Below are 21,700 nucleotides of genomic sequence, written 5' to 3'. Positions count from 1 at the left end.
TCAGAGCGGCTCACAAACTCCTTTCCCTTCCCCTCCTCACAACAGACACCCTGTGAGGTAAAAGAAGGAGAAGAATAGATTGGATTTATACCCTGCCCTTCACTACCCAAAGGAGTCTCAGAGCGGCTCACAAACTCCTTTCCCTTCCCCTCCCCACAACAGACACCCTGTGAGGTAAAAGAAGGAGAAGAATAGATTGGATTTATACCCTGCCCTTCACTACCCAAAGGAGTATCAGAGCGGCTCACAAACTCCTTTCCCTTCCCCTCCTCACAACAGACACCCTGTGAGGTAAAAGAAGGAGAAGAATAGATTGGATTTATACCCTGCCCTTCACTACCCAAAGGAGTATCAGAGCGGCTCACAAACTCCTTTCCCTTCCCCTCCTCACAACAGACACCCTGTGAGGTAAAAGAAGGAGAAGAATAGATTGGATTTATACCCTGCCCTTCACTACCCAAAGGAGTCTCAGAGCGGCTTACAAACTCCTTTCCTTTCCCCTCCCCGCAACAGGCACCCTGTGAGGTTGGTGCGGCTGAGGAAGCTCTCTCGAGAACTGCCCTTGAGAGAACAGCTCGGAGAGAACTTGTAACTGATCCAAGTAAGGTTCTCCCAGATGAGACTCTGCGCTCTTAGCCACTACCACCAAACTGGCAGAGCCAAGCATGAAATGTCAGGGAGTTAGCTTTTGCCTAACTCTGACCGCAGCTCTTCAACATTTAATGCAGAAGCTCTGCCTAACGGGATGGATGCATTTAAAACACTTTCTTCCACACGCACAAAAGGACATAATGAAATAGGTACGGAACAATCCCCTGGCGGCATCTGGCAGACCTGCAGTGGCCAATCAGAAGCTCTGTCGGGCCCACCCCCTCGGCGGGCACCAGGAAACGTGTCAGGGGGGTGCCGTGGTGCCCACGGGCACCAAGTTGGGGACGCCTATTTTACAAGATGCATTCGGCCTGCAAACCTCCCATTTCCTTGAGGCACGATTTTGAGAGAAGTGCAGAGACCACTGTTCCCTCTAAGCTGAGTTACTGTGAGCCAGCTCACTGTCTTTTAGCTTCCAGCTCACACAGTTTTATCTTAGCTCAGGAGGGATGGCTCCAGAGCAAACTAATTGATGCAGCAGCCCCATTACTTGCTCACAACTTTATTGCCAGCAGCTCACAAAGTAGAATTTTTGCTCACAGGACTTCACAGCTCAGAGGAAACATTGGCAGAGACCACGGAATAAATCAGCTGAGCATTCCCCTGCACCCAATGACCGTCTTAAAGCCTTTCTGACAAAACCCAAGGCGTATGAAAAGAATGCATGTTATTGGGGCGCCGTGGTGCCCACGGGCGCCAAGTTGGCGACGCCTACTTTACAAGATGCATTCGGCCTGCAAACCTCCCATTTCCTTGAGGCACAATTTTGAGAGAAGTGCAGAGACCAGTTCCCTCTAAGCTGAGTTAGTGTAAGCTAGCTCACTGTTCTTTAGCCTCCAGCTCACACAGTTTTATCTTCGCTCAGGAAGGATGGCTCCGGAGCAAACTGATTGATGCAGCAGCCCCATTACTTGCTCACATCTTTATTGCCAGTAGCTCACAAAGTAGAATTTTTGCTCACAGGACTTCACAGCTCAGAGGAAACGTTGGCAGAGACCACGGAATAAATCAGCTGAGCATTCCCCTGCACCCAATGACCGTCTTAAAGCCTTTCTGACAAAACCCAAGGCATATGAAAAGAATGCATGTGCAAAAAGAAATTCTAGCAGAACGGATTGAAGGGAGGACAGTCAGCTGAAGTCAAGCGCGGTGCAGCGGACGGGACAGAGTTCACAAAGGGGCTAGCCGCAACAAAGGGAAGCAGAGGATCTCTTTCACCCGGGAGAAGATTTAAGACAGAGGCCCTCGGAGAAGCGGTAAAACGGCGGCGTTATGATAGGAGGTACATTAGCCAGCGAATGGGGTGGAAAAAACCGAGTTGGAGACTGTTGTTCGAAGCGAGGGGAGGAGGAAGGCAAAACCCAATGAGCTAAACAGTCATGTTTCAAAACTAATAAAAGTGTGTCTGTACAATTAACCCATGGAGCTCATTACCGAGGGAGGATAATAGAAAGGAAATTAGAATGACTGGGAATTAAAAGGAAGGGGGGGAAAAACCACGTACAAAGGGCCAGATTCGAGAACGGCGATGCACAGGAGTGCAACACCGGGCCAGGAAATTGAAGAGAAGAGCATCGGAGCTCACGTGTCTACGGCCGTGCACACCTGTCTGGCACGGACTGCCACCATCTCCACCTAAGACGCTGCAGACGACAGATGTGCGATCCATACAAGAAACCGGCCACATGTTAAGCAGCCCTCGAACGCTATGTGACGACCATCTGGTCGTGCACAGGAGCCGTTCTAGCACCAGCGGGCTCCCAGGAGCACTTCAGCCTTGGAAATCTCCACAAGTGCTTTGAATGGTCATTGCGTGGAATGCGCTACACCCAATACGTGGTGGCAGGGGTCATTTCCTGCGGGAGCGCACAGGAGTGGAGCTCCTGCAGTAAAGAGCCAAGGGGGCGGGCACATGCAACAAGCCCCACCCTCTGCTCTCAGTAGCCCTCAGTCACACCACCAAGCAGCCAGGTAAGCTGCAGAGCACACACACCCCAGCCAAAAGAGTCCAGTAGCACCTTTAAGACCAAGTTTTATTCAGGTACAAGCTCTCCCTCCTCTGCGAGGACAGATCTGCACGTGTCCCCCCCCCAATAGCTAGCAATCCAAAACAGTCCAGTGGCACCTTTAAGACCAAGTTGTATTCAGGTACAAGCTCTCCCTCCTCTGCGAGGACAGATCTGCACGTGTCCCCCCCCCAATAGCTAGCAATCCAAAACAGTCCAGTGGCACCTTTAAGACCAAGTTGTATTCAGGTACAAGCTCTCCCTCCTCTGCGAGGACAGATCTGCACGTGTCCCCCCCCCAATAGCTAGCAATCCAAAACAGTCCAGTGGCACCTTTAAGACCAAGTTGTATTCAGGTACAAGCTCTCCCTCCTCTGCGAGGACAGATCTGCACGTGTCCCCCCCCCAATAGCTAGCAATCCAAAACAGTCCAGTGGCACCTTTAAGACCAAGTTGTATTCAGGTACAAGCTCTCCCTCCTCTGCGAGGACAGATCTGCACGTGTCCCCCCCCCAATAGCTAGCAATCCAAAACAGTCCAGTGGCACCTTTAAGACCAAGTTGTATTCAGGTACAAGCTCTCCCTCCTCTGCGAGGACAGATCTGCACGTGTCCCCCCCCCAATAGCTAGCAATCCAAAAGAGTCCAGTGGAGCCTGAGCAGTGGGTGTTGCCTTCTGACACACTTCCGGTGATGTCAGGGGGGGTGGTATATGCAAACGAGTTATGCTAATAGGTGATGCTAATGAGCTCCTGCACCTCTTTTTCTACGAAATGACCCCTGCGTGGTGGTCAGTGTTCCCTCTACGCCGAGTCAATGTGAGCTAGCTTACAGTTTTTTAGCCTCCGGCTCACATGTTTCTGTCTTAGCTCAGGAAGGAGGGCTCCAGAGCAAACTGATTTAGGCAGGAGCCCAATCGCTCACTGACAGCTTTAACGCCAGGAGCTCACAAAGTAGAATTTTTGCTCACCGGACTCCACAGCATTGGCCACCTTTCATTTTCTCCAGGTGAACTGATCTCTGTCACCTGGAGATCAGATGTAATAGAAGAAGGCACAGCCAGCCCCAGAGGGTTTTCACGGCAAGAGACGATCAGAGGCGATCTGCCATTGCCTGCCTCTGCGTAGAGACCTTGGACTTCTTTGGCGATCGTCCTCATTCAGGTACTGACTGGGTTTGACCTGGCTTACCTTCTGGAAACTGATGAAACTGGACTGGGCTGGCTTATCCATGTCGGAGCAGCCACGAAGTGACATCAAATCGCAACTGACTTATGGCGACCCCGTAGGGTTTTCAAGGCTAGAGCTATTCAGAGGTGGTTTTGCCATTGTCTGCCTACGTGGAGAAGCCCTGGGCTTCCTTGACCCTGCTTAGCTTCCGAGATCTGACAAGGTCCGGCTAGCCTCAGCCATGCAGGCCACGGTATAATAATTGTATGCCGTCAAGTCACAGCCTATTTATTTATTTATATCTTCGATCTATGGCGACCCGTTGGGTTGTCAGGTCAAGAGACATTCGGAGGAGGGTAAATTGCACTAAGCCTCTACATCCCAGAACCAGGAGGCAACGTCAGAGGAAGGCCTCGGCCTCTCTGCCCTGTTGCTGGCCCTCCAGAGGAACTGGCTGGCCCCTGGGTGAGACAGGAGGCTGGACTAGATGGAACTATTGGTCTGATCCAGCAGGGCTCTTCTGAGGTTCTTCTCAGGGGAAGGCCTCGGCCTCTATGTTCTGTTGCTGGCCCTCCAGAGGAACTGGCTGGCCCCTGGGTGAGACAGGAGGCTGGACTAGATGGAACTATTGGTCTGATCCAGCAGGGCTCTTCTGAGGTTCTTCTCAGGGGAAGGCCTCGGCCTCTATGTTCTGTTGCTGGCCCTCCAGAGGAACTGGCTGGCCCCTGGGTGAGACAGGAGGCTGGACTAGATGGAACTATTGGTCTGATCCAGCAGGGCTCTTCTGAGGTTCTTCTCAGGGGAAGGCCTCGGCCTCTATGTTCTGTTGCTGGCCCTCCAGAGGAACTGGCTGGCCCCTGGGTGAGACAGGAGGCTGGACTAGATGGAACTATTGGTCTGATCCAGCAGGGCTCTTCTGAGGTTCTTCTCAGGGGAAGGCCTCGGCCTCTATGTTCTGTTGCTGGCCCTCCAGAGGAACTGGCTGGCCCCTGGGTGAGACAGGAGGCTGGACTAGATGGAACTATTGGTCTGATCCAGCAGGGCTCTTCTGAGGTTCTTATGAGAGCAGAAGCAGCACTGACACAACCGGATACGCCACAACCTCTGCAAGCGTCCCTGGAAAACCTCAGCGTTCCCAATGTGAAGCAGAACCTAGCAGACAGATGCCTCCCCATCTCCCCTTCCCCCCAACACCTTTCGCAAAACTCGCCAGAACTCTTTGGTGCACTTACTTGTTGTTCAGCACAGCAGAATGTCCAAACCTGTTGATGTCGTGGGGGAGATCGGGCCGAGGAAGCACAGACCAACGATCGCAAGCTGGAACGAAAGCAAGCCTCGTCTCAGAAAGGTTCTTTTCTGGCACATTAATGGGCATTTTAAGGCAGGCAATCTCTTTGCTCATTTCCATAAGAAAATTTATGGGGATACAGGAACCATGTCAATGAGGAACAGAGATGCTTGCCATTCCAAGGAGCACATAAATGTTAAAAGTACTGCAGAATGCACAAGTTCAGACACAATTTCTTAAGGACACCCAACGTTATGCAACTGCAGTGATGCTGACTCTTCTCCAACATGCGTGCAGAACTTCTTTAAAATAAAAACAGCCTGACCTCTGGGAAAGACGTTTGGGCATGAGATAGCATCGTTAAATCCAGGACATCCAGTGTTCACCCAGTTGCATGAAATGCTCCCCAAATCCTCAAGTGATCTATTTAGTTCATTGATGTTCTACCATTCTTCCCAATGGGAACTCCACAACAACCCAGCGAGGTGGGTTAGGCTGAAGATGCGCAAGTGGCTCAAGGCACCAGAAGAAGAAAAAGTAGGAGGAGGAGGAAGAGATTGGATTCATACCCCGCCCTTCACTACCCAAAGGAGTCTCAGAGCGGCTCACAAACTCCTTTCCCTTCCCCTCCCCACAACAGACTCCCTGTGAGGTAGAAGAAGAAGAAGAAGAGATTGGATTCATCCCCCGCCCTTCACTACCCAAAGGAGTCTCAGAGCGGCTCACAAACTCCTTTCCCTTCCCCTCCCCACAACAGACTCCCTGTGAGGTAGAAGAAGAAGAAGAAGAGATTGGATTCATCCCCCGCCCTTCACTACCCAAAGGAGTCTCAGAGCGGCTCACAAACTCCTTTCCCTTCCCCTCCCCACAACAGACTCCCTGTGAGGTAGAAGAAGAAGAAGAAGAGATTGGATTCATCCCCCGCCCTTCACTACCCAAAGGAGTCTCAGAGCGGCTCACAAACTCCTTTCCCTTCCCCTCCCCACAACAGACTCCCTGTGAGGTAGAAGAAGAAGAAGAAGAGATTGGATTCATCCCCCGCCCTTCACTACCCAAAGGAGTCTCAGAGCGGCTCACAAACTCCTTTCCCTTCCCATCTCCATCACAGACACCCTGTGAGGCAAGCGGGGCTGAGAGAGCTCTGACAGAAATGGCTCTTTCAAGGACAGCTCTGACAGTAATAGTGGGAGATCTCCTGGCCCTGCCTGGAGGTTGGCAACCCAAGATATACCTCCAGTAGTTGCAGGCCCCACCTGGAATATGGCAACTCAGCGTTGACCCCATTCAACACTATGATGATACCTCACTAGATCTTGCCCACGGCAGTTTACAGTTGAAGAAGAAGAGGAGGAGGAGGAAGGAGGAAGATGAAGAGGAAGGAGAAGGAGGAGAAGAAGGAGAAGGAGGAGAAGAAGGAGAAGGAGGAGAGGAGGAGATTGGATTTATACCCCACCCTTCACTACCCGAAGGAGTCTCAGAGCAGTTTACAATCTCCTTCCCCTTCCCCTCCCCACAACAGGCACCCTGTGAGGTAGGAGAGCTCTTTCGAGGACTGCTCCTGAGGGAACAGCTCTGAGAGAATTTGCAACTGACCCAAGGTCACCAAGCAGCTGCATGTGGAGGAGTGGGGAATCAAATCCGGTTCTCCCAGATTAGAGTCTGTGCACTTAGCCACGACACCAAACTGGCTCCAAATGAACCTCCCCAGCTGGGAAATGGCATTGAGTCAAAGTCAGGAGCTGATTTAATGTGCTATCTAAAACAGAAGACTGTTTTTCCTTCTGTCTCCCACTGACCTAATATTTAAGGACACTGTTTGACATCAGCTTTCCTGGATTCACAGGTAACGTCTCCCCCACTGCTATGAAGAAGCGGAACAAAATGCTACGCTATCTCAAATAACCAAAACCAACACACTCAGAAGACAGGGATCAACTTACAATCCTCAAGTTTAATAAAAGGGATTCTTTGCGGCTAATGTCTCAACAGGCTCCCTGTCTTAAAATATCAGGCCTTCCTTCCTCAGTGTTCAGCATTTTGGGGATGAGAGAAGAATACCCAGCCTGACTTCAGTCCTTTCCAGACATCAGAGCCAGTTTGGTGTAGTGGTTAGGAGCGCGGACTCTAATCTGGGAGAACCGGGTTTGATTCCCCCACTCCTCCACGTGCAGCTGCTGGTGAGACCTTGGGTCAGTCACAAGTTCTCTCAGAGCTGTTCTCTGAAGCGCAGTTCTCGAAAGAGCTCTCTCAGCCCCACCTACCTCCCAGGGTGTCTCTTGTGGGGAGGGAAAGGAAGAAGAGAAGAAGAAGAAGAAGAGATTGGATTTATACCCTGCCCTTCACTTGGAGTCTCAGAGCGGCTTACAAACTCCTTTCCCTTCCCCTCCCCACAACAGACACCCTGTGAGGTGGGTGGGGCTGAGAGAACTCTGACACAAACTGCTCTTTTTCAAGGACAGCTGTGCCAGAGCTTGCAACTGACCCAAGGTCACATCAGCAGGTGCAAGTGGAGGAGTGGGGAATCAAACCCGGTTCTCCCAGATTAGAGTCCGCACACTTAACCACTACACCAAACTGGCTCTCTTTGTAAGCCACTCTGAGACTCCTTTGGGTAGTGAAGGGCGGGGTATATATGCAATCACCATCATTGTCAACAACTCCTCCTTCTCCTCCTCCTCCTCCTCCTCTGCTTCATGGGATATGGGGTTAAAAACTATATTTATACAGTCCAGTACAACCCACAAGATTGTCAAGGCATAAGCTTTCGAGGGTCAAAACTCCCTTTGGCAGGAACCCCAGAAAATCTTGTCCGCCTCTAAAGTGCTACTGGACTCGAACCTAGTTGTCCTTCTGCAGACCAACACAGCTACTCTCCAAAACTATCCTCATGGGGGTTAAAAAGGGGGAACTAGAAAAGGGGAGGGGGAAATCAAACTGTTCCAGAACGTTCTAGTATTGCAGAGGCAGCGGAAAATGGATTCCCAGGTTCCAAAACCCACAGGAAGATCCAGTTCAGAAACACACCAAACCATTTGTCCTAGCCAGAGCACAGAAATCCAAAACCGCAGGTTGAGCCTCCAAACATATGAGGCTGGATTATGGTTTAGAGAGACTTTGATTTCCTGCCTTCTGAGCATCGGGCTTCATAAAGGTTTTGCCAAATTTGTTCTATGGTCGTGCTGATGACCTGTGGGAGCTGCCTCAACATGCCTTCCTGTTTCCACAGGCTGAAAGCAGCTTGAGCTACGGCCTATCATTTCCAAGATCACATGAGATTGCAGTTAGAAGAAAACAACGTTTACAGACCCACTTCAACCCAAGGCCATCGATTTTGGCTCACTAGCTAAAAAGTTTCACAGCTCGGACAGGATGGTGAACTTTCACCACGATTCCTCAACCCCAGTCTTGCACAATGTCTGAAATGAGTCAGAGAAGCAAAGCCGTCAATTTGCCGAATATTCGGAAAAGGGCAGAAAAGGGAAATGCTTCTGGGAGTCTCTCCTATTACCATTCTTAATGAGCGCAATTTGCCGAATATTCGGAAAAGGGCAGAAAAGGGAAATGCTTCTGGGAGTCTCTCCTATTACCATTCTTAATGAGCGCAATTTGCCGAATATTCGGAAAAGGGCAGAAAAGGGAAATGCTTCTGGGAGTCTCTCCTATTACCATTCTTAATGAGCGCAATTTGCCGAATATTCGGAAAAGGGCAGAAAAGGGAAATGCTTCTGGGATTCTCTCCTATTACAATTCTTAGTGAGCGACACCTATTTGGCGTTCCATTTCAATGCCTTGCAATGCAACAGAGACAAGAAAAGGCCCTGGGGATCAGAGAAAGGACCAAGGAACAAACGAAACTTGCAGGGTATGATCACCCATTGCAACCGCCAAGCTTAGCTCTAAGGGAACCGAGCCAGGGCCCAAGTGGGGAGGACATAACCCCTCTGGCCCAAGACTGCTTTTAAGTGTTTCTGGTGGCGGCTCATCTTTTGTCCTCTTCTCTTTAATTCCCTCCTTGGGGAAGGCAAAATACACTATTCATAATTACATATCAATCTGAGAGCAAAACAGGCTCTTGGCCCCTGCAGGGTTCATATTTTGTATCTGCACTTAAGTTCAAACCAGCTAGTGCTGGGGAAAGGGGTGACAGAGTAGGTCAGAAAGGGCAGGATTTATGTCAGTGACTCGTGCAAATAACAGCCCCCCCCCGGGAAGCGCTATCCCAAAATATACACCCCATAACACCCCCAGCCCCTCATTTGCTCAACTATTCTGTAGCCAACTTCGTGGCAGATACCAACCCTTAATTTAACACTTCTGCATCCTCTTTGTCTTCAGCTGATTCCCTCCTATGGCAAAGATGATTCCTTCCCACCCATACTGTCCCTCCATTCACCCGGTTGCCCAGGTTTACATTTCTCGACAGCACACACTATCGTGATCTCCCTCCCTGTCAGAATCTATCACTATGCATTAACAGGACGCCTGAGAAAACAAAACAATGGAAAATGAATGAAACAATAATTAAGTTTTGAACAAGTTGGTTAAGTTCCAAAAAGGTCCCATGGGGGGGGGGGATTAGAGCAGTTTGAGAGGGGCCTCGACTATAATTGAGACTAAGGGTCCCTACCCTGCAGGTTGCTCTAACTGCTAGCAGAGATTCTACTGAGGAAAGTGGGGGTTTTGTGAAGGGATTTTTCAGTTCACTGCGATAGGATTTCATTTCTTGCTGAATTGCTCACTGGACAAATGTACCATTCCAATTTTTTGCAAGAAGATCTATGAGGGAACAGCGCCAGAAGACATCAAGGCAAGGGTCTTTTTCTTTCTTTCTTTTTTTTTTTTTTGGTTAATCCAGCAAGCTGAGGGTTATGCAGGGCCGGCCAAGAAACATATTTTTCTAGATTAGCATGAATACTTGGAACATTTTATTGTCTACTCTCCCTTCTCCCTCTTTAGCCGGAAATCAGTCTAAGAGGGGGGGAAAGCTAATGGCTCTGAAATTGCTAAGAATTATTTCCTGCCTGACCTTTGAATTAAGCCAACTTTAGATTTACAACAAAGGGATCCACAATAATTTATTACTATGCACCATGGAAGGAAAGGCTTGCTTTTTTAATATAACATACCCCTCTTTACAGAAAAGCATCTTCAGTATTTCAATATGCATTATAATAGGACAGGGCGGTGCAGTTGACAACGGCATTACCACGAAGGGTCTCTGATCACTTTCAAGAGATGCTTAGCAGTTTTAAAAGCATGCATTAGTCCAGAGAGACAAGACACTGAAGTTCTCCAGCAGAAAAGGATTAATAAGAGCGATTGCTGCGCTAGGACTTTTGGGCAAAATGAATCGTTCAAGGAGGCCGAGAATTAAGGCAAGGTTTCCATGAAGCAAGGGACTGAGGAAAATAAGATATTGATTTTATTCCTTGTGTGTACAAGCTGCTCCTCGTCCTGTTTAAAGCCTAGAATGCTTACAAACATTGGTTTGTTTAATGCTGCCCTCTTCTGGCCAACCAAAGTATCACGGTTTTATGATCGGAACAAAGTTGGAGTCCAGGCGCACCTTTAAGACCAACAAAGTTTTATTCAAGGTATAGGAACATAAGAGAAGCCAATGTTGGATCAGGCCAATGGCCCATCCAGTCCAACACTCTGTCACACAGTGGCCAAAAACACCAGGTGCCACCAGGAGGTCCAGCAGTGGGGCCAGCTTCCTTGTGCATGCATCCTTCTTCAGATGCATTTATGTTCGGTCAAATTAGGTCCCCCACAAGCAGCCTTGAAGCATGCCATGAACAAAATGGATGAAGTCACAGCCAACAGATCACAAACACTGAGAACAAGAAGCTGTGATATGAAACGCAAAAAAACCTTAATGTGAAATAATAAAGTATTTTCTAAAATAAGTGAAAGGTCTCATTTTCTTAAATATTTATCTTGTCACAACACTTTCATATATAAGGATTTTCCCAAAACATTTATCTTGTCGTAACACTTTCATATATGTAGGCAATAAATCCGAGTATAAGTATCCCTATACAATAAATGAAATCTATTCAAACCGAAAGATCCAGTCCAGAAAAAGTCCAGTCCAAGTAATAATAAAGTACCGGTCCAAGTAATAATAAAGTACCGGACACCCCATCCCAGGATTGGACACCTTTGCCTAGGATCGACACACAAGGTAACCGGATTAATCCGGACACCCCGTCCCAGGATTGGACACCTTTGCCTAGGATCGACACACAAGGTAACCGGATTATTCTTAGCTCGTTTCTTGTATTATAACCTTTCTTCAACCAAAATTCATTAGTGGACTGATATGAGAGGTCGGGGGGAATCCTGTATTCACAACATTGTAAGTAGACTTTGACGTGGCTTTTGCTGAGCCTGGTGTTTTGCATCATCTATTAAGGCTAGTGGTGGATATCCCCTTGCGTTTGTAGGGAGTATCCACTAGCCTTAATAGATAAAGCAAAACATCAGGCTTAGCAAAGACCACGTGAAGATCTATTTACAATGTTGTGAATATAGGATTTTTCCCTGACCTCTCATATCAGTCCACTAATGAATTTCGGCTAAAGAAAAGTTATAATACCAGAAACGAGCTAAGAATAATCCGGACACCCCGTCCCAGGATTGGACACCTTTGCCTAGGATCGACACCTTCCAGGATTGGATAGCTTTTAGACTGGTACTTCAATATTACTTGGACTGGACTCTTTCTGGACTGGATCTTTTGGTTTGAATAGATTTCATTTATTGTATAGGGATACTTATACTTGGATTTATTGCCTACATATATGAAAGTGTTATGACAAGATAAACGTTTTGGCAAAAATTCTTATATATGAAAGTGTTGTGACAAGATAAAAGAAAACGAGACTTTTCACGTATTCTAGAAAAGGATTTATTGAGACATTTCACGTTAAAGTTTTTTGCATTAATATTTAGATAAGAAAACGAGACTTTTCACATATTCTAGAAAATGCTTTATTGAGACATTTCACGTTAAAGTTTTCTGCATTTCATATCATAGCTTCTTGTTCTCAGTGTTTTTCAAGCATGGCATGGCAAAGAAGACAGAAATGGGCAGGCAAGTGTGCCAGAACTGTCCAGACTGTTCTTTCAAGGCTTAGGAAGGAAACGTATAACCTTTACAAGCAGATCCAATTAGCCCTGAAATTGACTAGCAACCACCCACCCAAGGGGCTCCTTCCTGAACGTGATTTTTCAAGGATAACCCTTACTGTCATTCTCCCTGCTTTCCTGGCTTTCCGCAAAATATGCAAAATTGAATTATGCAAGAGGGTTTTTCTACGCAGGCAATGATTCACACAGTTACCTGGATAAATTATTAAGGACTGTGGTCTATACTACTCAGGGGTCATTTCGTAGAAAAAGAGCTAGGGGAACTCATTAGCATAACTCATTAGCATATGCCACACCCCCTGACATCAGGGGCCCGGCGGTGGACCTGCAAGGCCAGCGGGAGTGCAAGGAAGCCCCGCCAAGGCCCTCCCTGGCCCCAGGCAGGCAGGGGTGGGGAGAGGCGGGTAGGAAGCAACTTACCCTCCCTCTTCTCCTGCCTCCTCCTGGCTAAATGAGGGCTGGAAGCGGGGCGGCCGGAAGCAGGGGCGGGGCTTCGTCATGTGCCCCGCCCCCCTGCACCTCACCCAGGGGAACTGTGTTCCCCCGCGTTTCCCCCCCCGAAATGACCTCTGATACTACTGCGTGTAGCTTACTAAAACTAGGATCCTACTATGTAATTTTTGCACCATTTAATGTGTCATGCTGACACACCTTGGCTTCAGTTCTGTTTTTTAGATTTCTGATTGGTTCCACAACCCTAAGCATACTGTACTGTTTATTGAATGTCCCCTCCTGTTGATTGTATTGACTCTATCTGTTGTAACCCGCCTTGAGTCCCGGCGAGAAAGGTAGACTACAAATAACATAAATTGAAAGAAAAGTTCTCAAACAAGAGTGCCATCACATTCAGCTGGGTAGCCGTGTTGGCCTGAAGCTACAGAACAAGTCTGAGTCCAGTGGCACCTTTAAGAATGACAGGGTTTCATTCTGAGTAGAAGCGAAAACTGTGTAGTAGTCACTACCAATGCTCCCTCTAAGCTGTGGGGTCTCGTGAGCAAAAACTGCACTTTGTGAGCTACCGGCGTTAAAAGTTATGAGCGAGCGATTTGGCTGCTGCATAAATTAGTTTGCTCTGGAGCCCGCCTTTCGGAGCGAAGGCAAAAATGTGAGAGCCGGAGGCTAGAAAACTGTGAGCTGGCTCACACTAACTCAGCTTAGAGGGAACACTGGTCACTACACATCACTCAGTTCTCGCTTCTACCCAGAAATAAACTTTCTCGATCTTAAAGGTGCCACTGGACTCAAACTTTTGTTCTCACATCTGTTTGTTAACTCTTTTATTATCACATCTGTTTGTTAACTCTTTTATTATCTGCTGCTATTCACAGGTCTTACCAACTTCTTTAACTTAATCTCGGCTATACCTATCGCTCAGTTACTTATGCCTCTTGGCTCTGATTAGCCCTTCTTGGCAACTAACCCCCCCCCCCACCCATATATAGGGCTTGAGGAAGTCTTGTTTCAATGTATCTGAATAAGTGTGCATGCGCACGAAAGCCTATACCCAGAATCAAACTTTGAGAGTGCCGTTAGTTATTCTATATCGCTTCCGCAATATTCCTGCTTCAGCTTTTTCCTCCTGGTTACAAACTCTGCAAAAAGCAAACCGGAAGCAAGCGGGCTTGGGGGAAATAGCAATTGCCCACCAATGGGTACCCAACTGGAAAACCTGAGCCACACCAAGCCGGAAGTACAAAACTCATATTGTCACCCCCTGATGTAAGAGTAACCAGGGACTGGCTGTTACCATTTCAGGTAGCTCTGTTTCTGCCTTTGGGGAAGGGGCCGTAGCTCGGGGCACAGCCCCAGCATCTCTAGGTTAAAGGATGAGGTGGTAGGTGATGTGAAAGAACTCTACCTGAGACCCTGGAGAGCGGCTGCCGGTCTGACCAGGCAAGACTAACCTGTAGAGAGCAACAATCTAAGGCAGCTTCATGTGTTCTGCCTTGAGCGCTACTGGCCCTTTAAGGCAGGCAGAGCCAGGAGCAAAACAGCAGAACAGTGACCTCTGCTGGAGGTGGTGGGAATTTCTACGTCTCGCTTCAGTTCAAAGGACAAACACGGTACTGCTTTGGGTGACAGTGGGAGAAGAGAGAGTAATTAAAATGTGGAATTCACTGTCGGAGGATGTAGTGCTGGCCACAAGAATTTTGTTGTTCAGTCGCACAGTCAAGTCCGACTCTTTGCGACCCCATGGACCAGCCACAGGAATAGACAGCTTTAAAAGGGGATCTGATTGATTGATAATTTCAATTTATATACCACCCTTCCCTGAGTTCACAGGCCTCGGGGTGGTTGACAACAACAGAAAAATACAATATACAAACAAGAATAAAACAATTAAAATTAAAAGAACATCCAATGGCGCCAAAGTAGTTACAATATGTGTTACTGTCCCGCAAGCAGGAGAAAGCAAGATTGAGGGGGGGTGGGGGGGAGTGCCAGATAAGATGGTACCCATCGCTGTCCTCAACAAAAAAACCTGGCGGAACATCTCTGCCTTACATGCCCTGTGGAACTGCATAAGGTCCTGCAGGGTACAGATGTTATTTGGCAGAAAGTTCCACCAGGAAGGAGCTGGTCGAGGACAGCCGGACGTCTTTAGGGCTAGGGACCACCGGTAAATTATTTCCAGCAGAACGCGAAACTCTTCGGGGAACATACCAAAGGAGGCAGTCCCAAAGATACGGGAGACATGGAGGACAGGTCTATCACTAGCTACTAGTCATGGTGAATAACGGGAACTTCCACGTTCAGAGGCAATCAGTCTCTGAATCACAGAACCAGGAGGCAACCTCAGGGGAAGGCCTCGGCCTCTCTGCCCTGTTGTCGGCCCTCCAGAGGAACTGGCTGGCCCCTGTGTGAGACAGGAGGCTGGACTAGATGGACCCTCACTGGTCTGATCCAGCAGGGCTCTTCTGAGGTTCTTCTCAGGGGAAGGCCTCGGCCTCTCTGCCCTGTTGTCGGCCCTCCAGAGGAACTGGCTGGCCCCTGTGTGAGACAGGAGGCTGGACTAGATGGACCCTCACTGGTCTGATCCAGCAGGGCTCTTCTGAGGTTCTTCTCAGGGGAAGGCCTCGGCCTCTCTGCCCTGTTGTCGGCCCTCCAGAGGAACTGGCTGGCCCCTGTGTGAGACAGGAGGCTGGACTAGATGGACCCTCACTGGTCTGATCCAGCAGGGCTCTTCTGAGGTTCTTCTCAGGGGAAGGCCTCGGCCTCTCTGCCCTGTTGTCGGCCCTCCAGAGGAACTGGCTGGCCCCTGTGTGAGACAGGAGGCTGGACTAGATGGACCCTCACTGGTCTGATCCAGCAGGGCTCTTCTGAGGTTCTTCTCAGGGGAAGGCCTCGGCCTCTCTGCCCTGTTGTCGGCCCTCCAGAGGAACTGGCTGGCCCCTGTGTGAGACAGGAGGCTGGACTAGATGGACCCTCACTGGTCTGATCCAGCAGGGCTCTTCTGAGGTTCTTCTCAGGGGAAGGCCTCGGCCTCTCTGCCCTGTTGTCGGCCCTCCAGAGGAACTGGCTGGCCCCTGTGTGAGACAGGAGGCTGGACTAGATGGACCCTCACTGGTCTGATCCAGCAGGGCTCTTCTGAGGTTCTTCTCAGGGGAAGGCCTCGGCCTCTCTGCCCTGTTGTCGGCCCTCCAGAGGAACTGGCTGGCCCCTGTGTGAGACAGGAGGCTGGACTAGATGGACCCTCACTGGTCTGATCCAGCAGGGCTCTTCTGGTGTTCTTAAGAGCAGAAAAGTGGGAAGAGATGACCAGAGGAACCCCTTCTGAAGCATTAATAGAGATCCTGCAACAAAGCATCCGGCAGTTAGCCGAGTCCCCAGTTAGAACTACGTTTCGTATTCATGCACCAGCTTCCGTGAGCGACGAGGTTCAATTCCACGTCTGAAAAGTGCTTACCTATATCGTACGCCATAAAATCGGAAGAAAAGCATTTGGCACCGTGGCTCATCGACGTGTCGTTGTGGGTGTTCCCTCCAAACACCAGCATGGTTCCACTAATAATCACAGCGGAATGCAAATATCGGGAAAACTTGCTGTCTTTAAGAATCGTCCTGTGGAAATTTAAAGGGGGGAGGAAGGAGAATGGGTTTCAAACACTACCATCTCCTTAACCATGCGGGGTAAACAGCATCTGCAAGGGGCTAAGCCTCTGGAAGGGGGATGAAAAGATCGGGGTCCGACCCCATTTCAGAGATAACGCAGCACGGGATTATAAAGGCCTCTGGGTCAACCTCCAAGCTGCTTAAAACCACCAGCTGGCCCAACTAAGCCCTTACCTGTAATAGTTTTTACCCGTAAGGACATTTGTCCCTACAAGAAACGAGGCCCAACGAGTGTCCCGCCGTGTCAGGGGGTCCCCAACTTTTTTGAGCCTGCAGGCACATTTGGAATTCTGACACAGCACGGTCACCACAAAATGGCCGCCACCAGGAGGCGGAGCCAGACACAAAATGGCTGCCACAGTTTAACTTCAGTCACACAGTGCAGATTCTTGTGCTGTGGGGGCAGCTGCTGCCAAAGCAACTTTTATTTTATTTGTTTATATACCGCCCTCCCCAATGGAGGGCGGTATATAAATCTAATAAAATTAATCTGCACAACCAATCATATCACCAGTCATCAGAAGCCTTCCTGGGTAAAAGCCCCACCTGGCCCCAACCGCTTCCTAAAAACACTTAGTAGGCACCAGAAAAGCTGTCAACGGACCCAGGGGCACCCACGGGCATCGCATTGGGGACCCCCTCTTCTATGTCCATGTCTCACGCAGCCGCTCAAATTCTTTCAACGCTTTTGTGTATGGGTTTTAATACAATATGTTGTCGAAGGCTTTCGCGGCCAGAGTTCATTAGTGGTTGTAGACAGGGCTATTTTGGGGCAGGAACGCACAGGAACGGAGTTCCGGCTGGCTCCTGAGTTGGCCACGCCCAGCAGGAACTCATTAGCATAATAGGCCACACCCAACAGCAGGAACTAATTAGGATTGGCTACATTGGGGGGGTGTGGCCTAACATGCAAAGGCTTTTAAAAAGCCCTGGGTTTTGACAACAAACAAGGTAAACAGAATAACAAGCAAAAGGTGGGTGTGGCTGGATGACCACACTTCTGGTAACATGGTGGTGTGGCCTAATGGGCTAATGAGTGGTGCTGTCAGGGTGTGGCCTAATATGCTAATGAGTTCTTGCTGTTGGGTGTAGCCTATTACGCTGATGCTTTTTCTACAAAAAGAGCCCTGGTTGTAGATGTTCCGGGCTGTATGGCTGTGGTCTTTGCATTGCAGGACCTGATGTTTCGCCAGCAGCTGGGACTGGCATCCTCAGAGGTATGAACTCAGAAAGATGGACTACTCTCTGTGTCAAGGTGAGAAGAAAAATGGTACGCGGGTAATTTGTATCTACTCAGGAAGGCGGGGTAGGGCTGAGGCGTTATCCTGTCGGAGTCCCCCAGGCTGTGAACATGCTAACGGAGGAGCTTTCCTGAGGAGGTTCTTTTGCATATGGATTGCCTGTTGAAGTTCTAATCTTGCCTGTAGTGCTATTGTAAGATGTAGAGCATTTTGTGTTTTTCAGGACAGGAAACCGTGCCCCATTCATTTTTCAACTCGCTTTCTTTCCTGTTGAAATTGTGTTTACGTTTATGAATTTCAATGGCTTCCCTGTGTAATCTGACATGGTAATTGGGTGTGTTGTCCGGCCTTTCAGTGTCTAGGAACAAAATACTGTGTCCTGTTTGAGTTAGGCGATGTTCAGCCACTGCTGATTTTTCACGTTGGCCCAGTCTACAGTTTCTTTCATGTTCTTTTATTCCTGTCTGAATGCAGTGCAGAAAATCCTTGGGGGGGGGGGGAGATGGGTGCCCACTGTGATGTTGCTCCTCTGGCCAAGTCTCTTAGCAGGATTGTTTCCCCGGCTCAAGAATTTACATAGGATCCTACCTACGTTTTGGCTAGCCTGCTGGCCCAACTGGACAATACGGATGCAGGCACCAGTGTCACAATCAGTTGCTGCACAATCTCTGCAAAATGGGATGGGGATGACCTAAAGGGCATTAGAGGCAGGTGGGGGAGATGAACTGTGCTTCAACCAGTACTTCCCCCCACCCCCAAACAGCACACCTAGCATGGGTCCAACGTCAGAAGTGTCGCCTGTCAAGAGAAGAACATGTGGTGGGAAGTAAGGGGTCTGGGCAACAGAGAGGTTTACCCACCCTCTTCCACTCACCCCTAACATGCTTTAAATCACCCATCATGTGTACTTCAGCCCTAAGAGCCCACTTTAAATATTATACAAATATGAACAGGGAACCTGCAAGGACTTGTGGCGGTGTACCTCATTTTCCCTTGTATCTACCCTCCTTACACTATTGTCAGGATCTGGGCTGTGCCACCAGAGGCCTACTAGGCCCAGGTAGCCTGGCTAGCAGTAGGCGAGGCTGGGCCTACAACTCCCAGAAGCCCCTGAGAGGTTTTGGAGCCAAAATTGACCAATAGGAAAAGAGGAGGGCTTGGAATAAAAGATCTGGTGCAGCAGGAAAAGTTGTTCTTTTTCCCTGAGGGCAGAGCCAGAAGGAAGGCTGCTGTGGGAAGAGACCCTCTTCCTGAGGGAAGGGTGAGTGGTCTAGTGTCACTTGGAATAGTGAGCTAGGGAGAGTATATATTTAGACGCGTTAGGGCTTTTGATTTATTTTCTTTTCACCCACTTAGTGTTATTATTCTGCACCTTGTTGTTTGACCTCCTATAAAATAAACCTTTTCCTTGTTTCACTCTGCCTGCTCCTAACGCCTGTTATTTGGCCAAAAGGGAGGTCTGAAGGTCTTGGGAGGGTGCTCTGGGCCTTCTCAAGGGAACCTAAATCCAGAGTGGTGGCAGCGTCAAGTGACACCCCACTTGAGCCATGACAACTATCTGTACTTTTCCTCCCATGGAAACCCCCAGAGCTTTCCACCCTTTCCCTCCTTCTCCCCCACCCAACAACCTCTCTTCTATCTCCCCCATCAATCTAGGCTATATCTATTACTTATTAGAATGGGGAACCCAAAGCAGCTTATATAATTCTCCTCGCCTCCATATTATTCTCGCTTATTCTCTGGCTGAATATTTTTTCTTGAGGGGCCCAAGGTCACCGAGTGAGCTTCCACAGCAAAGTGATGATTCGAACCTGGGTCTCCAAGATCCTAGTCTGAAGTCCTAACCATGACAGCACACTTGTTTTCGTGGGGTGGCTGCTGTTGAACAGTGGCAAGCAACCAGTCCTGCAAGACACATGGTATCAAGTCACCTGGTGGTTGCCACAGGGGCCTGGCCCTCATTAGTCCCTCCTCAAAGGCCAAAGCAGCCCTGGAAAGGGCTCTGCCCCACCCCCTTTCCTGACAGAAACCAATGCTTGAACACTGGCAATACTGTTGTGGTTGCCTAGCAACAGACACTGAAAGGATCTGTTTCTTAAAAGTACAGGCACTGTTACCATCTGTGGGGTTAACCCTCCCCCATTGTGTGGTTGTTGTTGTTTTTTAAAGATTTCAGCTTTTTCTGCAAACCTGGGGCTTTTCTCAGGTTTGTAGAAAGATCTGTCTTGTTCAGCCACGGTGCCAGTCCCTGACTTTAGGTATCCACGGATTTGGCCATGATGAGAATTAGAAGAAGAATTAGAATTAGAAGAAGAAGAAGAGGAGGAGGAGGAGATTGGATTTATACCCCGCCCTTCACTACCCAAAGGAGTCTCAGAGCGGCTTACAAACTCCTTTCCCTTCCCCCTCCCCACAACAGACACCCTGTGAGGTAGCAGAAGAAGAAGAAGAGATTGGATTTATACCCCGCCCTTCACTACCCGAAGGTGTCTCAGCGCGGCTTACAAACTCCTTTCCCTTCCCCTCCCCACAACAGACACCCTGTGAAGTCGGCAGGGCTGAGAGAGCTCTGACAGAAACTGCTCTGTTTCAAGAACAGCTCCTATCAGAGCTACGGCTTGCCCAAGGTCATCCAGCAGCTGCAAGTGGAGGAGTGGGGAATCAAACCCGGTTCTCCCAGATTAGAATCCACGCATTTAACCACTACACCAAACTGGCTCTCTTAGATATTAGATACATTGGTGGTGAGGATAAACGTGTGTCCAATTTTTTTAAAGGCATATTTACCCTTCTGTTACAAATATTTACCCGGTCTGCTTTAAAATCCACTTTTTTACAAGACGACAGTCTGACGGTTAAGAACACATCTTATAAAATGTTTGTTCTTGTTATCCCCGCGCAAACCCCTGAGCGTTAAAAACGCCAGTTAATTCAACGGTTGTCCCCAACCGTTCTTGGCCAGTCACGAAGAGGGGGGCTCGCGGCGTCTCTCTGTTTACGAGCTACATCTAATTCTCAGTGTGGTCAACCCGTTCCAAAGTGTTTATCTCTGGTGGGCAGACTCTTTCAGACCCCCTGCCACGACTGAGAAAAAGGCCCAAAAGTACATCGCCACAACATTCATTCCAGCAACCGTGCTCTCCCACCGAGACGTTTCCAATTTTATCGTCCAATTTAATTCCGTTCGCAACAGCCTCACCCCAGCTCACGCGCCACTAGTCTTCAGTTGGTCACTTCAGGCTATAAGCTCTGAATTTAGAAAAAGAAACTCACTCGCTCTCACTCTCTCACTCTCGCTATACACCTACCAAGTGTGACTGTTAATTTCAAACTTGTATAAATCGTCCGTCAGCCTGTACTTGTTCGCGGTGAACGCCTTGTAGCCACCGTGGGTGTAGATGGACCTGGTGCTCGGATCGTACACGCTGCTGTGGCCGTACCCTCCTTGCACTAAAGCGCCTTCCGTCTGCAAAATACTCCACGTGTTCGTGGCTGAGAGAGAAAGACGGGCAAATGTGAAGCGGCCGTGCTCGGCAATCGGAGGAGTTTTACAATCCCACACCAGCGACCTTCTCTCTCTCTCTCTCTCTTTTTAATTTATTTTCCATTTTTCCATTTTACAACCACCACCACATAATCGCTGTGTTTTACATTTTTTAACATACGTTAAAGACAGATAAACAACTTTGATCCTTCTTGGTGCTTGGGGGGGGGGGGTCAACAGTGGGAGGGCTTCTAATGTCCTGGCCCCACTGCTGGACCTCCTGATGGCACGTGGTATTTCTGGCCACTGTGTGACACAGAGTGTTGGACTGGATGGGCCTTTGGCCTGATCCAACATTGGCGTCTCTTATGTTCTTATGTTCTTAAGTAATAAAGTACTAGCATTTCCCTCCTTTATTGTCTAAGTTTTACCTATCTTTAGCCAGTCATATACTATACCCCATCTTTCCCAAAAAGTCTCTTCTGGTTTATTTTTTAAAAACATATTCAACTTATCCATCCCTGCAATTACCAGCGACCTTCTCTCAACGGGTACAGGGCGGGATCCTGAGGATACATTCCGGTAGTAGGGTAG

At 48.8% G+C, this 21,700-nt stretch overlaps 1 protein-coding gene across 1 annotated transcript in view; it reads right to left on the bottom strand.

Moving 5' to 3' along the window:
• The window catches only part of ATRN (attractin), a gene marked incomplete at its 3' end in the record, with an annotated part of 210,107 nt that overhangs the window by 46,355 nt on the left and 142,052 nt on the right, over positions 1 to 21,700 (bottom strand). The window contains exons 9-11 of the mRNA XM_015416364.1: positions 20,931 to 21,114; positions 16,176 to 16,330; positions 5,058 to 5,142 (exon numbers count right to left, since the gene is read on the bottom strand). Of these exons, the coding sequence (XP_015271850.1) occupies positions 5,058 to 5,142; positions 16,176 to 16,330; positions 20,931 to 21,114 (424 nt within the window). The remainder of the gene's footprint in view (positions 1 to 5,057; positions 5,143 to 16,175; positions 16,331 to 20,930; positions 21,115 to 21,700) is intronic.

The sequence above is a fragment of the Gekko japonicus genome, unplaced genomic scaffold (assembly GCF_001447785.1).
Source record: "Gekko japonicus isolate JY-2015 unplaced genomic scaffold, Gekko_japonicus_V1.1 scaffold1256, whole genome shotgun sequence".
NCBI lineage: Eukaryota > Metazoa > Chordata > Lepidosauria > Squamata > Gekkonidae > Gekko > Gekko japonicus.
This window is presented reverse-complemented; position numbering and strand designations above follow the sequence as displayed.